The sequence below is a fragment of the Phallusia mammillata genome, chromosome 4 (assembly GCF_965637545.1).
Source record: "Phallusia mammillata chromosome 4, kaPhaMamm4.hap1.1, whole genome shotgun sequence".
Lineage (NCBI taxonomy): Eukaryota > Metazoa > Chordata > Ascidiacea > Phlebobranchia > Ascidiidae > Phallusia > Phallusia mammillata.
Genome location: NC_137255.1, coordinates 12,476,323 through 12,500,952, shown reverse-complemented (window position 1 = coordinate 12,500,952; position 24,630 = coordinate 12,476,323). Strand labels below are relative to the sequence as shown.

The window sequence follows — 24,630 nt, the reverse complement described above, 5'->3', positions numbered from 1 at the left end:
AGTTTGTTTCAGCACTTTTCACTGGCAAAAAAGTATAAAATTTCGGGCTAGGTTCGCCACTGATTAACCACATTGCTTTTGGTTGAAGGAAAAACACCAAACGCTTTTGGCTTACAGTATGTTACCTGGCTGCAGCTACCTATTTTTGTTGACTTCGGTAAAAGGACGAGCTATTTTACGTTGGATCGACCTGTTACAATACTGTGTGTGATTCCCTTTGTGCCTATCGGTTTTGCCTGCAGTAGTTCGCCCTGTTGAACTGTAGTTGCAAGTTGCAACTTGCATGCGTTGTGGGTCTTTTAAGATAGGCCTCGCACCACTGCAGATGATCGTGTATGTGCGGCACGTTGGCCAAATACCACCAGTCCACCAATACAGTACGCTGCAAAACTTTATTGCACGTTAGGCATTTCACAACGAACACAAGGCGCAAATCAATGAATCACACTAAAAAAACTTAGCCATAAACTTATTGCTCGTAATCTTCAAATAACATTCAAATTTGTTTATTTCACTTTGTCATTGAAAATATGTAGAGCAATTAAGAATTCAGGACAAACACATGGGCTGTTCCAGAGAGTAGTTTAATGCCGAAAACATTAAAAATCAAAATTTAATACACGTGTATTGGTAGTTGTTATGCCAACAATCTAATAGCACCAGTATCAGAAGAAACAATAAGTTGCCGTTTCAGAGGAAGTACAGTGAAAGACGTTAGAGTTCCACGAATGCAATCAGAGCGAAGCTTCGTAGCTGCGATTGGTTTGTCCAACGTATTTCGTAGTGTGTTGGCATCTGCGGACAATCGTGGATGGAGTTGTTTGAGTTGTGGGTTCTTTCATGAAGTATGTCCTAATAACCTTCGTCCAAGGACGTTTATGTTTGTTGGCAAACAATACTTCTTCGCGCAAATTTTTTTTCCCAGCATTCAAATTATGAAAGATTTTAGTCAAAGATAGTAGACAAAAAAAAGGTCATTATTTAAAATCTGCACACATACTTCACTTGAAATATTTGGATTTACCTACAAATAGAAATGATGTTCCAAAAGTCTATTTTCAAATTTGCCATGTTTCAAGTTGAACGGCTATATATCTATTGTAATATTATGCTTCAATTATATTTAGGTTTTACATTAAAATGTCAATAACTAGTCACTTGGGCTGAAAAATCAAAAACAACATTACAGTCACAACCAGACATATTGGACAAACCACCTCATCTAATTTTGATGATGTTTGACTGCTGGAAATATAGCAAAAACGAGTCCAACCAAGCCTGCAACTATGTAAATTTTATTCATTTAAGCTAATGCCTTACACAGTGGTTCTCTACTCGTTTCAGGCCATGGACCACCGGCCCAGTAAAAATAGTATTGTGGACTATTCCATTTTTGAGCAAGTTTGAAGTACACATATGAAACAACCATTTGGGCTTGAAACATAATTCTTTAAACCGAATTTCAATAAGTGAGATACAATCATTAACAGCTAACATTTGAATACTCTTTCAACATGAAATATGCAATCATCTCTAGTTTATCATTTAATTGGACATCCTGTGGACCACCCTAAAAGCATCATGGACTACCAGTTGAGAACCACTGGCCTAACAATTTGACATAGTTGTTCTTATATTTCCTCATATTTCCAAGGATTGGAGCAACAACATACCACATAACCACGGAAATAAATTAACATATTTTTTGAAAGTTAAGCTAATGTAGACCTAAAAAATGTGGACTTTTAAGGTTATCACATTCTATAAGTTAAACATATCAATGATTTTCACAAAAGTATTTTTAGCCAACAAGATGAAAAGTGACGACAGACATGCAACCTGCAGTTGAGAATTACTGATTTGACTCCTTAACTTGCAGGGCAATCACTAGGGTTTTGAGATAACTGATTAGTTACATGCCACCATGATCAGATCCACCTTAAAGTTTCTATCACACCAGACCAATCAAATGCACCTTTGCCGGATTGAGTGATAAGCATAATTTTATTTATCTCTTGGGCCCACTGACCAACAAAGTAAAAAAAGATGATACTCCTGTAAACATCCCTAATAAACATGGAAAGTCTCATCAATCACCATATTAAACAAAATTGTGGCACAGGAATGTTTTTATATGTTACTAAAAGTGCCTTTCAATAGAAACATAGCAGAGCTTAGAAAAACAGCTTCATGCTATTATTATATCTGCAAGTACTGCTGACCTGATTTATTATTTCCTGGTTGAGGAAGAGGCAAAACAGATATCCGATTAGAAAAAGATGATGTTATCAACTCATTGTGAAAAACCTTGGTGGTTTGAATCGGCTCAGTTACAGATCGATATACCATGCGAGCATTGGTGCTGTTCATATCCCAAACCTGGTATTTGAAAATTGTAGCATTGGTTATATTATCATTGAGTTTCTACAACATTTTTTTATAACTTACAGCAATAGATTGATCCATGGAAGTTGATATAAAAGATTTATCAGACATAGTTGATAGAGTTGTGATATCATTATCATGTGCATGCCAAATTCTCAAGATGGGTCCCATTCGTAAGTCAACCACTGATATGACACCTGAAGAAAAACCAGCAACAATCCAATTCCCTATGGAACAGGTGCATCTAGACACACAAACATACGTTTGAGCAAAAAATAATCAGTAAATACATTTATAAGGTGTTCAATGTTAACCTTATCCCACCCGCTGAAGGGCCAACAGCAGTTTTATATTCATTTACAAGAAGACATGAGCGAAGGTCCAAGAGTTTCAATGTCTCAGATGTGTTCACTAGTACTTGTCTTTGTGGATCAGGCAAGGCTAATACTGATGCAATGCCTGGTTTAAACTCTCCACTATCAAAACACGTAATCTGCAAAAAAAACACGATTTCGATTGGAGCAGTAGTTCACAACATAACGACTTTGCTGTCCAACTTTGCATGACTAATTTGCATGAAACCAAGGAAAGTAACTTTTTCAAATGATATATTGTAAAACATGGGGCATTGAGGGGTAAATATGGGCGGGTAGGCTTGTCATAAGTTCCAATTTTGCTGACATTGCCATGTATTAAACACCATGTCCTGGCATTCTACTTAGCTAATCAGTAAGTCCCAGTTTATTGGTCTACTATTGCCCTTTTTTAACCAAGTCTAAGTCTGGTATTTGATGCAAATCAATATGGAATTAAATACACACATTTGGGAAGGCAATAAAGCACCATTTTTATCACTAAGCCTGATCATATGAGCAGGTTAAATTTACCCTCAAATTTTTGAGGTACATTTTTACTCCAAAATGCCCTCTGTTCACATGGAGAAAAAAATACCCTGATTTTAAAGTAATAAAACATTTCTCTGGATTCAAAATAAAGGTTTCTAGAGACTGGATACCTGTTGCCCAGTGTAAGGATCCCAAACATGAATATTTCCATCACAGCTCACTACTGAATTGTCAGCAACAACTAAACTGGCATGAAATACAGTTTTCTTGTGCTGTCGATAAACAAACAGAGGCTCAACTGACTCTGCTGCACTTCCATGTAGGGACCAAATTCGAACAGTTTTGTCTTTGCTTGAACTCATGAACCAGCCTTCACAATCATTTGCACAAACACTTCTACAAAACAAATATGGAAAATGGAAAAAAATACTGTATCCTGTCAGTGATTCAAGTTTTGTAAAATTGCATCCAGTAAAGTAAACGTAGTTTGTGTAAAAATGGTTTCAATAGAATAACAAAGATTACTTGACAGCAGCAGAATGTCCAGAAAAACTTTGAAGGCCAATTTGATTGAAATGAATGTGGTAATCGTCATCAGCTAAACCAATTTCATGCTCCCAATATGCCAGCCAATTTCCATTCAAATGAGTGTAGCCATTTTCTGCAAGCATTATTTATCGTTATGTAAAAGATTAAAAGCAAGTAGATTTAATAAACCATCTACACAATAACCTTTTACCATTTAAATCTTTGCTATAAATCATTTCATCAGTGGGAATGGAAGATGGCAGCGAATCAGGTTTGTCAAACACTATTCTATTGCCCACTACAGTGGCCTTGGGAAGCGTTTCAATCATACCTTTATCAACCTAAACACATTTTAAGTCAGAAATTAAACAACCAAGCAACCAAACAGTAGCAATTTAACCTGCATCCTGTCCATTGCAGTGTCAAGACCTTGATCACTTTGTGCAGTTTCATATTTGGAGCTTAATCCCCAAATAAAATCATGATTGTCAATTAATATCCTTTCCATGTGATAGCCACCCATTAGTCTTGTAATTGGCACATAAGCATGGTAAGCAATCTCCGGACAAAAAGCTTCATCAATTTCATTCTTGATTGCCTCAATGTGCTGTTGTTGTTCCTCAGACATTTGTACATCATCTTTGCTAGATCTATATCCAACATCCATCTGGTGGATCATTTTTTTTTAACTAGCATATGATTTGGTTTGGTAGCAAAGTTCACAAATCTTACCATCCCGTTATCTGCTCTTGATCTATTACCAGCATTCATCTCCATGACAACAGCAATTGAATCTTCACTGGGTGCTAAGAAACTGTTTACATCCAAATCATCAATCTAAAACATTAATCTTTTTACTAAAAGCACAAGTATACTAAACAATATCATAGAAGAGGCAAACAATAGAAAACCAAAGCCAACTCGAAAGGTTAAGGTGAACATACACCGGTACTGGGATCATGGGTTCGTATCCCACCAAGGCTAGATACCTGTGCCTTATGGCGATGTTTGGGTAAATGGCTTGATTCGTTATAAAGGTGTGTGGGCCTGCCTTGCAACTTCAATAGTGGCTTCTCTGTGTTATGCTACTTTGTATGTTCTATTTAACAATTTACTATGCATGTCATCTGACCTACTAATATGACTGTTTTTGCAGGTAAAATTAATGGGTACACATGTTTTATGCAAATTGGTAACAGTATTTTTAAGGTAAGAATATTATTTTTTAAGACAAATTAGCAGAAAGCATTACCCAAAACTTAAAAACTTCTTAACTTTGCAATACATATATGTCGACCGAAAAAATGCACAGTAAAACTCTGCTCATATATAAGCAGAGGACCTCCCACTTCACAAAAATGGCCACAATTGTAAACCATTGAGACTTCTGTGCTAGTGCCTCTAAAATTCAACTAAATATTGCAAAATGAAACAATTTGCAATGTACTTACCCACAATATATAAAACTTCTGGCCCTCATAAACTTTTCACATTCAGGTTCAAACTTTAAAAGGATTAACTTCAGGTATAATTTTGAATGTCATGTATGTAAACTTTAAAAAGTTTCCATTATATAGAAACATCTAGAAGGGGGGCTTAGCACATATTGACATTGCACATACACTATAACCTATTTTGAAACATATATATTTATATTCGGTCCCATAGTAGCCAATGTTTTTCTAACCTTTGTTTGTTTCTACAAGCAGAAACCCCACACATACGAAGTTGTAAATATTGCAACTTCTGAGATAACAATCATTAAGTTAGGAGCTATAAGTTGAAACATATCAATCAATATTATGCAGTAAAAAATAATCATGCTATATGAGGTACAAACTATCTAAATCTCATCCAATTTAGACATTATTTGAAAAAATCACTCCTTTTAGGGGTTGGTAGGGTAAATGCTGAGGCCACAGGGTAAAACTTAATAATCTGCCCCTAAAAATTGCAAATTGTATAAAGAGTCCAAATTCCATCCAATTCAGACATTTTTTAAAAGTCATTTGTCACCGCTTCTGCTGTCAGAACCTCCGTTGTCTTCATGATACTATTGCACCACAGAAACCTATCATCTGTGGTGCCCAGCAACCTACAAAAACATTTTACACTTTGGGCGCTAGCGGGGTAAATATTGGGGTTATCAAGTCAAACTAAGCAGATGGCACATCTACATGACTATTTTAACCATTTGTGAAAGTTTCATCTGAATCCACCAATAATTTCATGCCAAAAAGGCATGGACAAATTTCACCTGAAAAAAATGAGTGAAATCAAGATGTGTCCCCTACAGGGAAGGGGACCCATAAACAAGAACCAAAACATTACCCTTAAGGAAAGTGAACTTTGGGAATATTTGGTTTTACCCTATAAAGTCAAATATTGTATATTTTTTAGTCACTTGACAAGGGCCACCAGTGAATTTTCACCTAACAAAAACATTACCTCAAATTGCGGTTCATCATGGACCCTTTCCACAGATTTATTGCCATGTCTGTGCATCGAAAATGTACTAAAGTAAAACACATTGTCATTGTCAAACATAAATTTTGAGTCAACAGATTGTAGAAAAGCAGTAAGGTATAAAAGACCATAGCAAACCTGAAAAAAGATTGTAGCAAGCCAGTAAGGTGCTTTTGGGATTGATCTCTTCCAATTATAACTGCTAAAGTAACAATCAAGTGAATTGTTTTCAGACACAGTTGCTTACGTTTTTCACTTCCACCAGGAAATCTGCCAGTAATTTGTTTATTAAATCTATCTTTTATAAAAGCATTCCAATTTAATGTAATACCTTATTCGTTTTGATTGAAGTGTTCCTATAAGTGGCATAATTATTTCCTTTGAAAGTCTTGGCAATTGTCCGAGAATCAAGCTGCTGGATTGGTTTAACAGTAGATGAGAAAGTATAGTACAGCTTGCCTCCAATGCAGCTAAAGATCTAGAGGTAAACTGAGTACCAGATATGGCAGTGGAAACCTGCACAAAACCAAGCAATTTTTCACATACAAATTCTACATCAAACAATATAAGCAGAAACAACATATAATCAGTATGTGCACTTACACTGTGGGAAATGTGAGGAATGTACTGCAACGTAAACAATGATGGGCCATACATAGCAGCAGCAAACTTTAGGCAGTCTATTACTTGCAAATGATTGTTTGACAAGACACCTAAAACATTGGGAGTCATGTGTTAAACTACCAATTTCTTGAAGTTGTGAATTAATAAAAACTTTTGATCAGCGATATGTCCAATACCTGAGTCTGCATAAAAACATAAGTTTGCTGCTCTCAATAAATGTCGAATGACATACTTTGATGTGAGGGTTGGACCTAACCATTTCATCATCCACTGAATGCTATCCATTACAATCTCTAAAATGCAAAGCAAAAGGATCAGTGAATGAACTGGCAATTATGATAATGATGTAAATACCCAATCTCTTGTTCATTCTTACAAGACATTCAGTTATATGTCGGGAGATGGAATCCACAAATGTCTTCAGACCAAACCGATTACAGAGCTGGATGAGAAAAGACTTGTCATACAACATGGCACAAATTGTGCAAAGGTCACCAGCATTGCCTGTTTTGCTGGTATTCTGTACCAACAAATGGTTAACACTGTCATACAACTTGTTGACTGGTTCCAAAAACCATTGGCATGTTTCTTTCACACCTGTACAAATTAAAAAAAATCAATGACATGACAGCCAAGAATAAATCTAAAGGAAACAAACAAACCAGAGAAGGTCTTATGTTTAGAAACAGTTTAACAACTAAAGTTCACAAACAAAACAAATTAAAGACCTACCCAGCTCCTGTGCAACTCTGTCAAAAGTCAAAACAAAAAATTTGGCAGCGTAATAAGCTGGAAAGTCGAACATGGCTATTATATGTGGCAAGAGAATTTCTAAGCCATCAGGGCAGTTGTGTAGTTGATCAAGAAGACAAAAAAGAGATTGTTCAACTGTAATGAAGTCATTATCCTTTAAGGGACTTTGGTATGTGTCTGTCACTGTCTTAATACAAAAGAAATCATCGTTTTCTTGGCAGTACTAGTGAATGTACAAAAAATGTTTTACCATTAAAAGTTGAAGGAAGTCATACAAATCACAGAAGTATCTTGGTGTGGAAAATATTTCCATTTCTTTGTTTACCAGAAGGTCAATTGTAGGTGATGCAAATTCATTTTTTGCCATAGTAAATATACGGGGTACTACATTGCACTTTTGCCCAATTCCAGTATGTGAATATTTTTCAAACTCAAGTATACTTTTGACAATACTGGGTACAAATAAATAAAATACAAAATATTTTTTGCAAATGTAATAACTGTAGACATTTACATCAGCTATTCATGCAGACCAAACATAATGGCACACACTATGTAAACTAGATATAGTCAAGTGGGGTAAAAAAACAATTTTTTGAAACTTTGTTGCCAAACTTTTATTTTAGGCAACAAAAGGTCAGTTTTTCTTTCCAACAAAGCTGATGGGACTACTTTTAAAGTTATGTGACAAGTTTTTGATTTTACTAAAAAGCAAAAAAAATATTTGACAAAAACTGTTGTTGTTTTTTAACCCGAAAAAGGAACAAAAAAAACAATGTCGGGCTAAAAAAAACAAGTGGACATTAGGACCATTTAAAAAAAATTAAGTGGCAGTTGGAACTTCAATTCAATTATACGAACTTAATAAACCATCCTAAGGTCAACGATAAGACAGAAATTTCATCAGTTAGTAAACTGTTTGTAAATTAATAAAACACTTTCAAATTGGTGCCAAAACTTTCCATGGATTTGTACCTTTATTGCACTGCATTTATTGCCTTTGATTTGGTCTTTTTTTCATTTCCCAGTCTTTTGCTGGTATGCAACTAGGTTTAAATAGAGCTCACCCACCTGCTGACCGGTCATGTAACCTAAAACCTTATTGAAATAAAGTTTAATTTTCTACCCCAAACTGATTGAATTACCACATAATGATATGATAACCTCTTTTTCTTACTTTGTAGCATTTTTCTTTACGCCTGGACCCCAATTTGTACTTTTAGCCATGCAGGTATACTTTTTGGTAAAAGTTCCTCCAAAACTGGCCCCCCAAAGCAATTTTATACAACTTTGGTTTAAGTACATGTTTTATAGACTTTCTTTTTTATTTTCTAAACTTCCAGGTGACAAATAAAAATGTTTGGGCCAAAAAAATGTTTGAGGTGTAAAAAATACATGATACAACAAGATATCTGGAAAAATTTAGAAGCTAGCCAAGTGGAGTCTTTTTTGTTTAATAGGTCATAGTTATGACACAACACAGAACAAAGGTCATTGACACCAAACTTGTAATCAAAAATCTGCAGGAAAGTTTCTAAAGGTTGTTGAAGACTTTTTAACATACGAAGTTTACTACTGTTGTTTCAACCTGCTGGACATTGCCTAGAAACAAAATCTGAGAATGGTTTATGGCTTATTTTTTAGGCAGAGAATAAATACATCCTATGAAAAAGAAAGCATTTAAAAAAAATTTTGGTTTAGCTGTGAGGGTATTGTTTTTTTTACCCCAACTTCAGCAAAATTTTTTTTTACCCCATTTGACTAGATAACATTAACAATGATATATCAAATGAAGATAGTTTCCAAAGCACTACTACATTAGGTACCCATCTATTATTTGTTTGTAAGAATTTGAACCTCTTTTTACCAATGAATAATCTTGTATTGGACAGAAAAAAGACAAAAACAATATTTTCTACTACAGCCACCTATTTTTTTAAAATTAACAAAAATATTGCCCATTAGCATGTCTGTTTGCCCAGTAGATGTAGACATTATTTTACTGACTACTCTGCATTAAGCTTCCATTGTACACCTTGTGTGGTACAGTGTCTAGGGCAGGGGTGCACAACCAGGGTTGGGATTTTAGGACTAAATTGGAAAATCCCAGGATCTGGAGCCACCATTTAATGTAAGTAGATCACAAACACAAGTAGCATAATACCTTCCGTTGCCTTGATAAGATTATTAAACCACAGAAACTTTTCGTTTGTGGTGACCGGCAGCATACAAAACAGACAAAAACATTTTTCAATTTGGGAACCAGCGGGATAAATATTAAGGCTCAAACATGACTATATGTACCATCTGTAAAAACTTCATATTAGTCCATCCAACATTTAATGGCAAAAGAGGTATGTTACATTGACTACCCTTGTTTGCCTTATCTTACTATGATTCACAAAACATAACATTATGACTTACTTTTCCAAAGTCTCTGCACATTTTAACAAATGTGTCAAAGTATGTCTCACATTTAATGGGAGAAACACCTTGTTGGTTTCAAAGCAAAGAACAGCAGCCTCCAGTCTTCTGTCAAATTTTCCACTCATCGCATGTGATTTCAACTGTGCTGCAAAGAACAACTCCATAGCCAAACAGAAGAATGTCATAACATTATGATCTGAAATCATTTCTTCGTTGGTAGTTGAAGTTATACTATTGTGCTCAAGATCAACAACATCTTGTAAATTCGTTGAAATTGTTGACCTAAAGAGATTGGGCATACAATTTTTTTAAATTGCATTTAAAAAAAATTGGTTGTAAAATTAAATTTTTACTGACTTGGTGTTCACAGAAAGCCTAAAACTAAGAAGTTTTTCAAATTGATCCAGATTTGCAAAAGGGTCATATCCATCTGGCAGTACTATCATGTTTGTGTCTGGGTTCTCAGCAACATTCTTGTCACCATTATCATTAGCTGTTGAAACTTCTTCAGATCCCTGAATTTAAGTTATTATTATTGGTCTTTGCAAACTGAAGTGAATCTGAAGCATTGTTTCCCAACCTTATAAGCAAATGATTCCCAATTTTATCTACAGAAACTACTGGAGTAAAATTCTGTTTTTTATTAACAAGATAAATGCACTTCCCTTTTATAAGTCAGTGTCTGAAAAGCAACAGGTTTGGTATCAGAATAAAACAACATCCACTACAACACATATTGCTTCTCAGATACTGATGATGCTTCAAAAAGTAAAATCACTTTTCTTGTTAAACAATAAAATACAACAACTAATTTAGAGTTCTACCTCAATTAATGACCCTAAACCGTCACAGTCCTTTACTTTATTTGCAAGAAGATTTCATAATTAAGGCAACATTTACTATCTTTCAGTTACTAAATCTTTAAACAAGCGTCCAAAAAAACACAGAAAGAAGAACAATTGTTATATATCCCTGTGTGGGGGGCATATATTGTCAGTTGAAAACAAAACTGGGCAATGCACTTTCTTTGGTTTTGGACATAGCCCTTTCGTTCTGTCTATTTCATATCATTGTAATCTTCAGGATTGAGTGGTTAGCAGTGGAGCTATGTCCATATTTGCTGAGAACTTTAAGTAATAAACTGGTCTACGTCCATTTTTCAGTGGACATCAACCCCTTTGCAGGTAAATGTACCATACCATAGGATATGGACCTTTATATGAGTGTAGTAAATTTAACAAGAATTTGGGAGGGTTAAAAACAATGGGAGGCATAATTAGATTATGACCCAAAATCTGTCTAACCCACTATTTAAAAGTCTTGAATTACTAAGTTTAAAATGATAGCTTTTTAAGTGTGGATTACAGAAGCATTTTGGTGTAAAAATTACATAGCTCAATTTGGTTTTTGGAAACACCAATATAAAGTTAGATTTTAAGTGCAGATGCCCAGAACAACAAAAACATAAAAATACGGTCAAATCTGAACAATACAGTCAAATTTCATTTTTAGCTTACCTCTGTTTGAACATCATAGTCTGGTACACTGTCTAATGATGTAATGTCACACTTTTTGGTTGCTATTACATTCTGCATTATAAATGAAAGTGTTACATTAAAGCTATCTTTCATCAATCAGGAACTTACATCAAGACATGGTTGAAGATGACATCTTTTTTTAACAGGATGAGGGCTTTGGAAGAGTTGAATAATTCCCTGTTTTAAACGATGTTGATGTTGATCAACCAATTGACGGCAAACATTTAATTCCTTAATGGCTGTCTTGCCCGACAATTTATGACCAAAAGTTATATCAATCCAATGATGCAAATTTGTGGACACATAATTACTCTCCAGCATATTCCTAAAAACAATATCATGGACTATACTAACCCACAAGCCTTAAACTTCTGTAATTGTAAGGACAATCAAAGCAACAAACTAATGTAAAACATTGTTTTAATTTTTCAAATTAAATGCAAACATAGATTAATATATTTAGCTTTTTGAGGGGATTACATGGTAACTAGGATGGATTTTGGGACCAAACGTACTAATTACCAAACAATACAGACCACCAATGCATCAAAACTATGTCCTACAGCACTATTTAAATCTACCATCCAAACCACCAAAATTTTTATTTAAAAATTGGATACACATGTGATAAGTGAAAAGGAGGGCACAAAATATGTTCATATCAAAATTTAAGACCATTTTTTGACAATTAAAAAAAATGAAAATATGAATGCACTGCCCACTAAATATACATAGTGGCCCATAGTTAGCTGACCAGTGTCCTAATTTCACTTCACAAAATTTGTACTGTTCTGCCACAGTATACATGTCTGTTGATTGCCCCATAAATCATTTCATTTAAAGTTAATCTGTACAACAAGAGACTTCTCATAAAGGTATTTTTACTTTTTTTTTAAAAAAAATCTTTCATTATGCACTACTCATATTACAGTTTGTCAAAAACTGCCATGGTTTTAAGCTAAAAAAAACATGGTATGCCTAAAATGTGTACGTGCCTATTTTAGCAATAACCCCTAAAATACAACATTTTCACTTCTAAACTGGGAAGGTGGTTTTTCAACATGTATTTGTCATTTGTATGTATATTGACTGGCCATTCTCCTGAAGCTGCAAGTGGGAGATCCTCAGAAAGTGAAGTGGCTTGTTGAACGTAAAATGTATAACACATGTGCACACTACCTTTTCTCAACCTTTTACAATTTCTCTTCAGAAAAAGAAAAAATACCTAGGTTTTTCAAAACTAACCAACACTTCAACTAGACGCCAAATTTTTAAACTGTGGTGGGTATGGGGCAATTAATCACATGTGTTTCAGGAAGATCAGCAATTCACAGGTGCTCTACACTATGGAACACATACCGCAAATATAATTGCTACATGGTGTGCAAAAATGAGAGATAAATGCCTCACTCTTTTATTTTAGAGTGGATACTTACAATTCCATAGAATACCTGTTTCTTTTCAATAACCTTGTGTCTCTTAACAAACAGATTTGGAATGCACAGGCATTCCAGACATGCCATACAACAATTAACATACATTTGTGGCACTGTATTTAAGCAAAAAAAACTTTTCCTTAATTTAGGCTTACCATGTTTAAAGAATATTATTTGATTGTGCAACAAAGCAATTACCTGCTTAACCAGATTGCAATTAACCGGTTTTTGATCTGCACTACACTAGGGTTGCCATCAGGGCTGCCAATGAGAATTTTAACAAAACCCAAGACAACCCAAGAATTCAAATGAAAACCCAAGATTGAAAAATGTGGTTAGAAATGCAATTAATTAGGAAATCTAATCGTTTCATTGACAAATTTTTGACAATTTACTGTCCCGAAATGCAACTTTGCAAACTAGTAGGAAATGTTCAATGCAAGCAAAGGGAATATTATATTCAATGAAATATGCAGCAATCGCCAGTTCACTCTTGGCTGTTTAATGATTATCATCTGTTTTCCTTTTCATAAAATTAGTAATGTCTACAGAAGATTCAGCAGCTTTAAAACTTCTTCGATGGTTAGCAGAGTTTTTATGTTTAACGAGCATTGATTTATTTGCAGTTTAATATTACAGCACCTACAATAGCTTGAATCGCTATCTTTATAATCTTGAATCAGCCATTCTTTAAATTCTACACCTTTCAATCATTCTCCTTTAAAACTCATAGCATACCATTTTCTCTTTTTCGGTGGAGTAGATTTTTCGCTCATATTGATGGGGTATCAGTTCTTTTATAATAAAATGTTAACTTTATGCAACGATTGCTTTCACTGTATACTTATCTAGAAAGAATTAAGGTCTAGAAAGGAGAGAAAATAAAGGAGATGATAAAATGGCCTAAACAGTGCAACTACCCGAAAAACTTTTATCGTTAAAATAGTTCTTAAATATATTTATTTCATCAATAGGACTCAAAACCCAAGAATTGCTATAATTTTCAAAATAAAACCCAAGAACCCAAGACGTCAAGTAAAAACCTAAGATCTTGGGGCAAAACCCAAGCTTTGGCAGCCCTGGTTGCCATACGTCAGGATTTTCCCTGACATGTCAGGGAATTTAGTGTTTAAATCGGTGTCAGGGAGAAATGTTAAAATGTACTTAAAAGTCAGGAATTTAAGAAAAAAATATATGTATAGCCTACTATGAAACTAGAAGAGTGGCTTTCTGATATACTTCCATTTTATATATTCTATACGATATTTACCAATTTACTATACTCATCATTTGATCTACACATATGATTGTTTTTGTAAACAAAAACTAATGGGTCCCTACACGCGTGTTTGTGCGGATTTACGGTAAACAAATGTTGCGGTGATGTTTAGATTCTTAAGGACAAATTTTTAGAAAGCATTAACCCAACAATAAAAAAATTCGTATTCTTTTGGCACTATTATTGTCATATATATAATTACAAAAACATTAAAAAAACGATACAAATACTTCAATTTAATCTCTTGCTTCGACCCAGATATTGTCGTCCAAGGTCGGGTTTTAAACAAATTTTCCTACAAAGCCGTAATTACAGACACTATAAATTAAACAGCCATTTGCTGCACAGGTATACATAACAAATTGTTTTTTACTTAACTTTGTTTCACAAAACGACTACCATTGAGCTTTAGTAACCTCTCACTGACCTTTAGTAACCTATTTTGACACCGTTTTCAATAGCAAGCAGACTTAGTGTAAAACAATACCGGTTTGCCTAATTTATATTTGAGTATTGGTTTGTCAAAAATAATGAAGCTACGTTGTGACGAAAATTCGATCTTAACTGTGTTCGTAATACCTACAAGTTGACCTGTGGTCATGCGGCGGCCAACCGACAACGAGAATTTAAATACTATTTATCACGGCTATAAAACGAAATTATGTTTATTTTTTCACCTTTATGTTAATCAACAATGTTTTGCTTGACATTTACAAAACCGAAGCACTTTTATTGAATTTAAATTACGTCTTAGGCGTAAAACGTTTGCTGGAAGTGCGAGTGATAACTTATAAAACGACATGGCATTGCTGCGCAAAAACAGCTGATTTCTAATCACTGAAAAGACTGTCTCTTAAAACGTCTGTCCGGACGTCAAGCTGATCCCTCCCGCTCTGCACTAAACCTTTTAATCGTAAACCACTGAATGACTCCCTCGGGACTTCTGTCTGACTGACAGTGTACACAAACTATGGCTGTAAAAGTCATTATTTGGCTGATTAAGGCAAATTTTTGAATACTAAACGAGTAAACTACTGCAAACAATTGTTTGAAATTTCAGCACATTAGAGCTTGTATTTCTGGCCTAAAACCAAAAAGATTATTTCGGGATTTAAGGGGTGACGATTATTTCGGGCTTAAAGGGGTAAAAAATGGGTAAATCCAATAAAAAATTAGAAAAGTATTTAGAATACCTTACATTGCACCAACCAACAAAGCATGAAACTCTTAGATCATGTACTTTAGTCAGTACAGCCGTTTTCAAAACTTTACGTTTTGGGGGCTTGTGGGTGAACCGCTGGGTCATTTGAGGTCAAACTTTAGGAGGATCAGGTTTTAAACAATAGCTATCATCTGTGTAAATTTGAATAAATTTAAAGCATTCTTTCTTGACCAAACGCGTTTGACAAACCAGCGTTAGACAGAAACGAATATTTTGGGGTTTAAGGGGTAAAAATGGGTAAATCCTGATAAAAGTTAGAAAATTCTTTAGAAAACATCACATTGCACCAACCAACAGAGCACATAACTCCTAGATGATGTACTTTAGTCAGTACAGCCGTTTAAAAAAAATTACGTTTTGGGGGCCTGCGGGTGAACCGCTGGTTCATTCGGGGTCAAACGAATATTTTGGGGTTTAAGGGGTAAAAATGGGTAAATCCTGTTAAAAGTTAGAAAATTCTTTAGAAAACATCACATTGCACCAACCAACAGAGCACATAACTCCTAGATGATGTACTTTAGTCAGTACAGCCGTTTAAAAAAAATTACGTTTTGGGGGCCTGCGGGTGAACCGCTGGGTCATTCGGGGTCAAACTTCAGGAGGATCAAATTTGGATTAATATGTAACATCTGTCTAAATTTTAATAAATTTGGAGCACTCTTTCTTGACCAAACGCGTTTAACAAACCAGCGTTAGACAGAAAAAAGAAAAAAAGAAAAAAGGAAAAAAAGAAAAAAAAATACGGACAAAAACAATATGTGTCTCCTTCATAGAAGGGGACCCATAATTAATGTACCAACGGAGAAAGTTTCAAGTAGTTAGCTACAACACATAAAGTTACTGTTTTGTTTTGCAGTGTGTGTGCGCGCGTAACAATACCTGTTTGTTACTAGTTGTCTAACAATATGCGTTAAATACACAAATAAAAATCTGCGTCTCAAGAAAACACAGCATTCGATGCTACATGGGAATGGGGGAAATTTCATTTGCTTTAACTGTGTACCTAATATGCAAGGAACTAACTAACAACAAAAAGTCTAATGTCGAGAGACATAAAAACGTTTTTACAGTGGCATTTTATTTTAAATTTGAAAAGGTCTTTGTTGCTCCCAGTGTTTTTTTTCTGTGTGAAACTGGTCCGAATGGTTTTAGAGTGGTAAAGGTTGGTGACCCCAGATATAGGTGCTTATTGTTTCAAGGATAGAACTTAAACAAAAGCCTAAGCAAAAAGTAAATTGACAAAGATCAGAGTATCATATCTAACGTGTCGCCGTCCGTGTGACTTCCGAATATTCCAAATTTATTCCGGAATAGAAGTGTTTGGATCGCAAAAAAAGGTTAATGCAGCGGTTCTCAAACTGGGGTCCGCAGTCCTTTAGGGCATTTTGCGGGAACCGCGAAAAGGTGGAAGTAATTCTATATTCTTATTTGGCGTCATTTTGTGCCACTGAATAAGTTTAAACCAAAGTGAAAGTGAGAATCGACCGTCTCCATTCCTAAACAATAGGCTTTATTGCACGACAACTAACAAAAAGGTATTGTTTGCGCATAATTGTAATGTTTTTGTCTGGTCTGTGATGTCAGATTTAGATCATTGTTATGCGCAATTTTGCGTAACTAAAATCCTGCAATCAACTTTCATTTTTCTGAAATACACACTCAGGCTTAAGGACCGTGAACCCTCGAAATAATGGCAAAGGGAACGTTTGGAAAACACTAGAAGGGTGGCTGAGCACATATTGCCATTGCATATACATTATAACCTACTTTAAAACATTACTATATTTCCTAAAATTATTTTATAATGGGTCCCATATTATCTACTGTCTTTATAACCTTGGTTGTTTCTGCAGGCAGAAACTCATGGGTCCCCACACATGCAAAGTTGTAAACAATGTATTTCAAGAGATAACTGTGTGAAAGTGTGTTGTTGTAAGGTAAAACACAGTGACTGGTACTGAGCATAAATAAATATGCTGTATGGACTACAAACTATTCAAATTTCATTCCATTCATCCAAATGAGGTGTTTTTAGCAACATTTGTTAACACATCTGACGTCATAAGGCTGTTAACACCCCTCTAACTGGCATGTGCAAAAACGCCCTTCCCGTAATGCACAAACACAAGTAGCATGTTCTCTGTTACCTTTATTATACTGTTACTCCACAGAATTTTTTCGTTTGTGGTGCGCAGCAACATGCAAAAACGTTTTACATTTTGGGGGCTAGCGGGGTAAATACTGGGGTTATTAACTCAAACAAAGCGGATGGCACATCTACATAACTATATCTACCATCTGTGAAAGTTTCATCCAAATCCACCAAAGATTTCATGCCAAAAGTGCATGGAAACGCTTCGGCAGAAAAAAGAAAAAAAACAGAAAAAAACAGAGTGAAATCAAGATGTGTCCCCTTCAGGGAAGGGGACCCATAATAACGATAACGAAAAAGTTTGAGACCCACTGGGTTAACGCAACTGAGATAAATTTTGTCAGGGATTGTGCATCATAAAATATGGCAACCCTACACTACACCCTATTTATAGATTAACCACATACATTATTTGCCAAACTTACAACAGGTATTTATCAATTGGGTTCCTATCTTTATACAGGAAAAATTGATGATGCAACAATGCTTCCTAATCAGAATCAGTCAACAAATATAAACACCCCTAAATGTTATCTTTATACAGCATTCAACAACAATTGGAAAAGCGGATCGGTGCCCATTCCGGTTTATAGCATGGATCATTTGCAATCCATCAGATTATTTGAATGATGGGGTTGAACTAGATATAGACTGGTATGGATATTTAAGGCCGATACCGATTACAGGCAGTTAAGTAGGCCAATAACTAATATTAAAAGTCGATATTTTGTTTGCAGTAAAAGTCCTAAAGTGCAAAGTATAAAGTAAACGAATGTACCTGTGTAAAAACAAAACTAATGAAATCCACCACAGAGCATAGAAGCTTTGGGCGTTGATTTGCCTTTCTACCGATCAGTGTTTGGGCAATGCTTAAGGCAAGACACAGTTGCACCAAAATGTACCATATTTACAAACAGACCGTTTATCGGTGGTGACAAAAAGACAGATTTGGTAATATGCCGAATACCGGCGCCGAAAATGGCTGATAATTAATAATCTATCTATCTCTAGATTGAACTGACTTTTTTTACATCATAGGTTTGGGATTCACAATTCCTATGCCATTTATGCAATTTGCCAGATTTGTATGTACTTACATGTGCATGTTCACAAATTCCTCAGGGGACTTGCACCATTCAGGACACCCTAAATCAGTCATATCTTCATGCATTGAATAAAACACAGCAGGATCAGTGTAAAATTCTGGAATACATTCATCAGGGGACCATTCTTGCATCCTTTGAATACTGGCTGGATATTCATTCGGTTCCCAGTATGATCTGGTAAAGCAATTCAATTTTCATTAAATATGGCAACACAGCAATCAAGTATCAGTATTTTCACATAGGTTTCAAAATTTTGGAGAAATGATGTTCTCAACACTAACCTGACAAATTTCTGCAAAACTTCTCTTGGTATTTGACGAGCTAAATATGCATAGTAAGTGATATCAGACAGCATATCAGGAATATGATGGGGAACATGAATTTTTGTTGATCCTGAGTCAGAATTTTGAGCCATTTCATATTGAAGATTTAGTTGGTCATCTCCTTTGTTCAAGCTACAAAAAAAACTTTTTAGCAAGTTTCGTTAAAGGCATTTGCATTTTTAAATTTACCGATATTTTGACTTGGATAAGTCTCTCCAACCACCATTAAAAGTTGTTAAGTCTGACACCCATGGAAGAATGGGATGGTGATGTGGATCTCCAAATCTCCGACCTTATTTTTCCAAATGATTATTAACAAAAGAACATGTAGTAACAACAAAACCAAAATACCTGCCAGCCTATTGAGGTACATAAGATATTCATAGTTTGAAATTTGACCACAAACCTAAAAATATAAAATCTTTTACAAATGAAAAATCATTAATGCAGTAATTGTGTGATAACTGTACACAGTTTAAGATAAACCTGTAATTAAAAAAAAGTTGACTATTAAAATTCAGTATCCACAAATATGAATTACATACCCATTTCTCCATTGTTTGACAAATTCCATCATCAACATTTTGCTGATCATCAGCTAAAACATGATGCTTAAAATCCTGTGTGCATAGATCTTTAGGGCTTGATGCAGTTAATGACTCGATGTTGTAAAAGTCAACTTGAATCCAGTGTCTAGTGTCCAAATGTATGTTATCCCAAGTCAAGGACTTTAAATCTAAAAGCGGAAAGTGCTGACTTAAATACTTCATCATGTGTAAAACTTGGTAAAGAAGAAACAAATGCTTGGTAGAAGAGGAAGAAAGAAGTGCTGGACTGTACAACAATGCATCTTGGACACTGTAATCAATGTATGGCTTTATGATATAGCACTTTTCTTTTATACAGCATGTGGCTATCACTGGTAAAATATTGACATGAAACACTTCAACACTTTGGTATGATCCTAATGATTTGGGATCATGGGAATCTCCAAACAGCACAGAGTTTGTACCATTTAAATCATAAGCAACATATGCATTTTTGCAACCCAAATGCATCTTCTGTAACATTTGTTTCAGGTTTTTTCCACAGTGAGCCTTTAAAAATGACAAAAAACAACTAGTATCATCATTGCATCTTCTATCCCGAAAAATTTGTTTCAAGTGGGACATGTCACACATTGATATTGAAACTTTTAAAAAATCATCTGGAAGATCAGTGGATGAATGATGCAAAAAAGCTTTCAATTGTAGAGAAGTGTATTTTGGAAAATTTTCACAAGGCACTGTTTCCCCAAACTCGGCTACATTGGCCAACCACTCATATGAAACAAGGGCAGCAACTTGATTGGTGGAAATAAGATGCAGCAGTTCCAAGTCTAGCTGAAGATCTGATGCCAGACTATCCATTACACAAATTGAATTTTTAACCTAATAAATACACTCTTTTTTTTCTAACAAATAAATTTGAAAATTTTGTTTAGTTGTATTATTGTTAAAAAGGAAAAAAAGCATGTTTAACAACAATCAGCATAAAATGAAAATGAAAAGCATTATAATAATTACAAATTGGACAATAAAAAAATTATGACAAAAAGGGTACAACACAATTCTCAGTATACAACGATTAAAGTTCGGATTTACCCTTCACATCTGAAAATTTAAGAATAATTTTGCCCTTGTTTTTATTTGATGCCATATAAAGATGAGCTTCAACCACTTCTGCAATATCCATAACACTGTCAATAACAGGCTTTAGCTGCACATTTCCTTTTCCAGAAGAAAAATATGGCAAAGCTTGGCTTGTAAAATCTTTGATAAGCTTTGCTTTGTACTCATCACTGCGAGACTTTAATGTTGTGCCCAAAATTGAAATTCTTTTAGCAAGCACCTGGGATAACAAGGGACCATCAACACTACCACCCCCCAAAAGACCAAACACAACCCATCTGCCATCAACAGCAAGGCTTTTTAAATTTTGTGTCCAAAAAGAACCACCAACACAGTCTAACACAAGGTTTACTCCTTTTCCATTGTTTGCCTGAAATACCTTGTCTGCAAACTCTCCATCTTTGTAATTAAACCCATCCTGAGCCCCAAGTGATTTTGCAATGCTGATTTTTTCTTCAGTGCCAGCAGTGACAAAAACCTTTGCTTGTGACAGCCTGGCAAGTTGAACTGCAGCTGTACCAACTCCACTTCCACCACCATGAACAAGAACAGTTTCACCAGGAGCAACTTTCCCAACAAAATGTAAAAGTTGAAAGGCTGTCAGCCAAACTTCAGGAATTGCTGCAGCATCTTGCAAATTTAACAAGGAAGGAACAGGCATTACATGATCTTCGTTAACAGTCACAAACTGTGAATAACCTCCTCCAGGTAAAAGAGCCATTACCTTATCTCCATTGTTCCATTTTGTTGAGTTGCTTCCCGTGGCTTCAATAACACCGGAAACTTCAAGACCAAGAGTTTGTGGAGTTTTTTGGCCAGGATACTTTCCCTCCCGAATCAGCAAATCAGCTCTATTTAAGGCAGTTGCAGCAGTTTTTATAAGCACTTGGTTTGGAAGTGGTTGTGGTATTTCAGGTACATCTTGCACATACAGTTCGTCAGCCCCACCAAACTTGTTTTGCTTTACCACCTTCATTGCTTCAATAGAGACAATTGTCCGATGTAAATGGACAGCAAAAAATAACCTTACTGGAAAACTAAATGGAACAGTAGCTTTGTTACAAATAAACATGTTTTAACACAGATCTACAGTTTAAATAAACCAAATTGCTTGTAATAAAAGTCCTGTTGTAGATGCAATGCAAATAGTACAGGAACAGGAACGCTGCAACTTTGGGATTCTCCCTTTGTGTGTGCAGTCATGCGTAACACAAAGTGCTGCACTTTACAGATGAGTGAAAATGGTCATTGCAGGTTAGATCCACAGACCTATGGAGCGCCGCTGTCGAATAAATTAAGTTGCAGCAAGTTAGCTAACTTGCAGTGCACTGCACTGCTATCTGGGGTCAACATAGCTAACTTGCAACGAAACTTAGCTAACTTTCAAAGAAACTTAACAAACTTGCAACGGAATATAGCTAACTTGAAACGAAATATAACTAAATTGCGGCAAGTTACCTAACTTGCAGGAAACATAGCCAAACTAGAAACGTAATGTAGTATCAAGTTAGTTATGGTTGGTAGCAAGTTAGCTATCTTGCGAGTTTTTTGTTTGTTTTCAGAACGGCCGATATGCTATAGGCACCATTGTCGAAAAAACACGTTTTTCTTTTCACGGGGTTCGAATTCGAACCCAGGACACTCCCGGGGACGAATCCCGATCGGGTTTTTTATGTCTGTACATGGGTCAGGCGCGCCAGGTCCTTCGGCCAAGTTCCAGCTGCAAGTCATTTTTTTTTCGACAACAGCGCCCCATACAGACCTAGGTAGGCCTAATCCTACTTGCAAGAAAAAAAAAATCCGATTTTGTACTTTTATTCCCTTTATTACCGTATGCCTATTAATGAGTGGAACAAAAAATCAATTTTCAAAAAACAACAACATGCCTACTTCAATTCTAAAATTGCCACGTTTAGACAAAACACCAATCGTCCACTGACAATCTCCTGCTTAGACTACACTAGGGTTGCCATACGTCAGGATTTTCCCTGACATGTCAGGGAATTTAGTGTTTAAATCTGCGTCAGGGAGAAATGTCAAAATGTACTTAAAAGTCAGGAATTTAAGAAAAAAAAATATATGCTATGAAATTAATGTACCAACGGAGAAAGTTTATAGTAGTTAGCTACACCCGCATCTATGTCATGAAACGTAAAGAGGTAAACTGGCGGCGCCCAAGTTAACGCACAAAGTTACTGTTTCGTTTTGCATTGTGTGTGCGCGCGTAACAGTACCTGTTTGTTACCAGTTGTCTAACACAGGGCTTCTCAAACTGTGGGTCGCGACCCCAATTGGATATAATTTTGGGGTCGCGAAACATTATGGGTTATTATGTCAGTCACAATAAATGGTATACGTGCGTACATTTATTGATTAAACATAATTCCCGTGTATGCAAACTGCTCCAAACACATTTTGTAGAACTTAAAAGAGTATTACCAGCCTAATAGCCATATGCGCCAGACTTTTTATGCCTATTGTGTGCAAACAATGCGAAAAAGCAGATACCACAAGCGTCACAATATAGATTATGACGTCATAAAAACTAAGACTGTCAATCTGTGTCAAGTTAGAAATTAATTTAGGCTTTTTAGGCGCCATTAGATGGTATATATGTAAAATATAAGTATTTCTTTACATCATACCCATCAAGGGGTCGCGTGGAAATTTCTGTTTTAAAATGGGGTCGCAGAGCAAGAAAGTTTGAGTAGCCCTGGTCTAACAGTAGTCACGCGTTAAATACACAAATAAAAATCCGCGTTGCAAGAAAACACAGCATTCGATGCTACGTGGGAACGGGGAAAATTTCATTTGCTTTAACTGTGTACCTAATATGCAAGGAACTAACTAACAACGAAAAGTCGTATGTCGTGAGACATAAAAACGTTTTTTCAGTGGCATTTTATTTCAAATTTGAAAAGGTCTTTGTGGCTCCCGTTGTTAGTTTTTTCTGTGTAAAATTGGTCCGAATGGTTTTTACTGTGGTAAAGGTTGGAGACCTCTGATATATGTGCTTATTGTTTCAACGATAGTAAGAGTAGTGAGCTTAGCCTAATAAACTTAACTAAACGGAAGCCTAAACACAGAAAGTTAATTGACAAGGATCAGAGCACCGTATCAACGTTTTCTCGTGTCGCCGTCCGTGTGACTTACGAATATTCCAAATTTATTCCGGAATAGAAGTGTTTGGATCGCAAAAATGGTTAAGGCAGCGGTTCTCAAACTGGGATCCGCAGTCCTTTAGGGCAGTGGTCGCTGGTCGGCAACCACTGGTCCACGGCCCGGTGAATCAAGGTTCACTTTGAATCAAAGTTGTAATAATTGTCATTAGTTTTTAGTACTGATTATTTGTGGTTTTTAAAGGCCTGTCCGTGATATAAAATTTTAGTTTCAAACCGGTCCGCAGTGCAAAAAAAGTTGCCGACCCCTGCTTTAGGGTATTTGCGGGGACCGCGAAAAGGTGGAAGTAATTCTATATTTATATTTGGCGTCAGTTTGTGCCACTGAATAAGTTTAAATCAAAGTGAAAGCGATGATCGACCGTCTCCATTGCTAAACAATAGGCTTTGCATGACAACCAACAAAAATACAATTGATCGTGCACAATTGTAATGCTTTTGTCTTGTCTGTGATGTCAGATTTGGATCATTGTTATACGCAATTTTGCGTAACTAGCTAAAATCCTGCAATCAACTTTCGTTTTTCTAAAATACACATTCAGGCTTAAGGACCGCGACCCCTCGAAATAATGGCAAAGGGACCGTTTAGAAAAAGTATCGAAAATGAAAAACTGGGTTAACGCAACCGAGACAAATTTTGTCAGGGATTGTGTATCATAAAATATGGCAACCCTAGACTACACATATATGTCACCTC

At 35.6% G+C, this 24,630-nt stretch overlaps 2 protein-coding genes across 3 annotated transcripts; both read right to left on the bottom strand.

Annotated features, from left to right (window-relative positions):
• Positions 1-373: 373 nt before the first annotated feature.
• On the bottom strand, positions 374-20,543 carry LOC145223155 (WD repeat-containing protein 81-like). Of its 2 annotated transcripts, none has more exons than XM_080089510.1 (26): positions 19,630-20,542; positions 19,436-19,490; positions 19,274-19,376; positions 19,043-19,216; positions 18,753-18,935; positions 11,675-11,891; positions 11,546-11,617; positions 10,386-10,543; positions 10,026-10,310; positions 7,852-8,053; positions 7,581-7,788; positions 7,203-7,445; positions 7,025-7,141; positions 6,828-6,937; positions 6,556-6,740; positions 6,363-6,494; positions 6,207-6,273; positions 4,491-4,595; positions 4,159-4,425; positions 3,970-4,099; positions 3,756-3,891; positions 3,401-3,626; positions 2,700-2,878; positions 2,449-2,629; positions 2,223-2,379; positions 374-795 (listed from the first exon to the last, which is right to left on the bottom strand). In XM_080089510.1, the coding sequence occupies exons 1-26, from the start codon at positions 20,491-20,493 to the stop codon at positions 638-640; spliced, it is 4,914 nt and encodes a 1,637-aa protein (XP_079945636.1). In that variant the 5' UTR covers positions 20,494-20,542; the 3' UTR covers positions 374-637. The 2 variants fall into 2 exon arrangements, with proteins under 2 accessions (XP_079945636.1, XP_079945637.1); XM_080089511.1 differs by lacking the exon at positions 374-795 and adding an exon at positions 803-860 and having other exon boundaries at positions 19,630-20,543.
• A 37-nt stretch (positions 20,544-20,580) lies between these two features.
• On the bottom strand, positions 20,581-21,972 carry LOC145223156 (quinone oxidoreductase PIG3-like). Its single transcript, XM_080089512.1, has one exon. The coding sequence runs from the start codon at positions 21,824-21,826 to the stop codon at positions 20,711-20,713; it is 1,116 nt and encodes a 371-aa protein (XP_079945638.1). The 5' UTR covers positions 21,827-21,972; the 3' UTR covers positions 20,581-20,710.
• Positions 21,973-24,630: the final 2,658 nt, after the last annotated feature.

What these genes read in the sequence shown, in the direction of transcription:
- LOC145223155 (XM_080089510.1), bottom strand. Translation starts at nt 20,493, where the DNA reads ATGGATAGTCTGGCATCAGATCTTCAGCTAGACTTGGAACTGCTGCAT. An exon ending in CAGAGTTGCACAGGAGCTGG is followed by an intron (nt 7,446 to 7,580) that starts GTAGGTCTTTAA and finishes TAATTTGTACAG; the next exon opens with GTGTGAAAGAAACATGCCAA. An exon ending in ACCAGGAAATAATAAATCAG is followed by an intron (nt 796 to 2,222) that starts GTCAGCAGTACT and finishes GATTGTCCGCAG; the next exon opens with ATGCCAACACACTACGAAAT.
- LOC145223156 (XM_080089512.1), bottom strand. Translation starts at nt 21,826, where the DNA reads ATGTTTATTTGTAACAAAGCTACTGTTCCATTTAGTTTTCCAGTAAGG.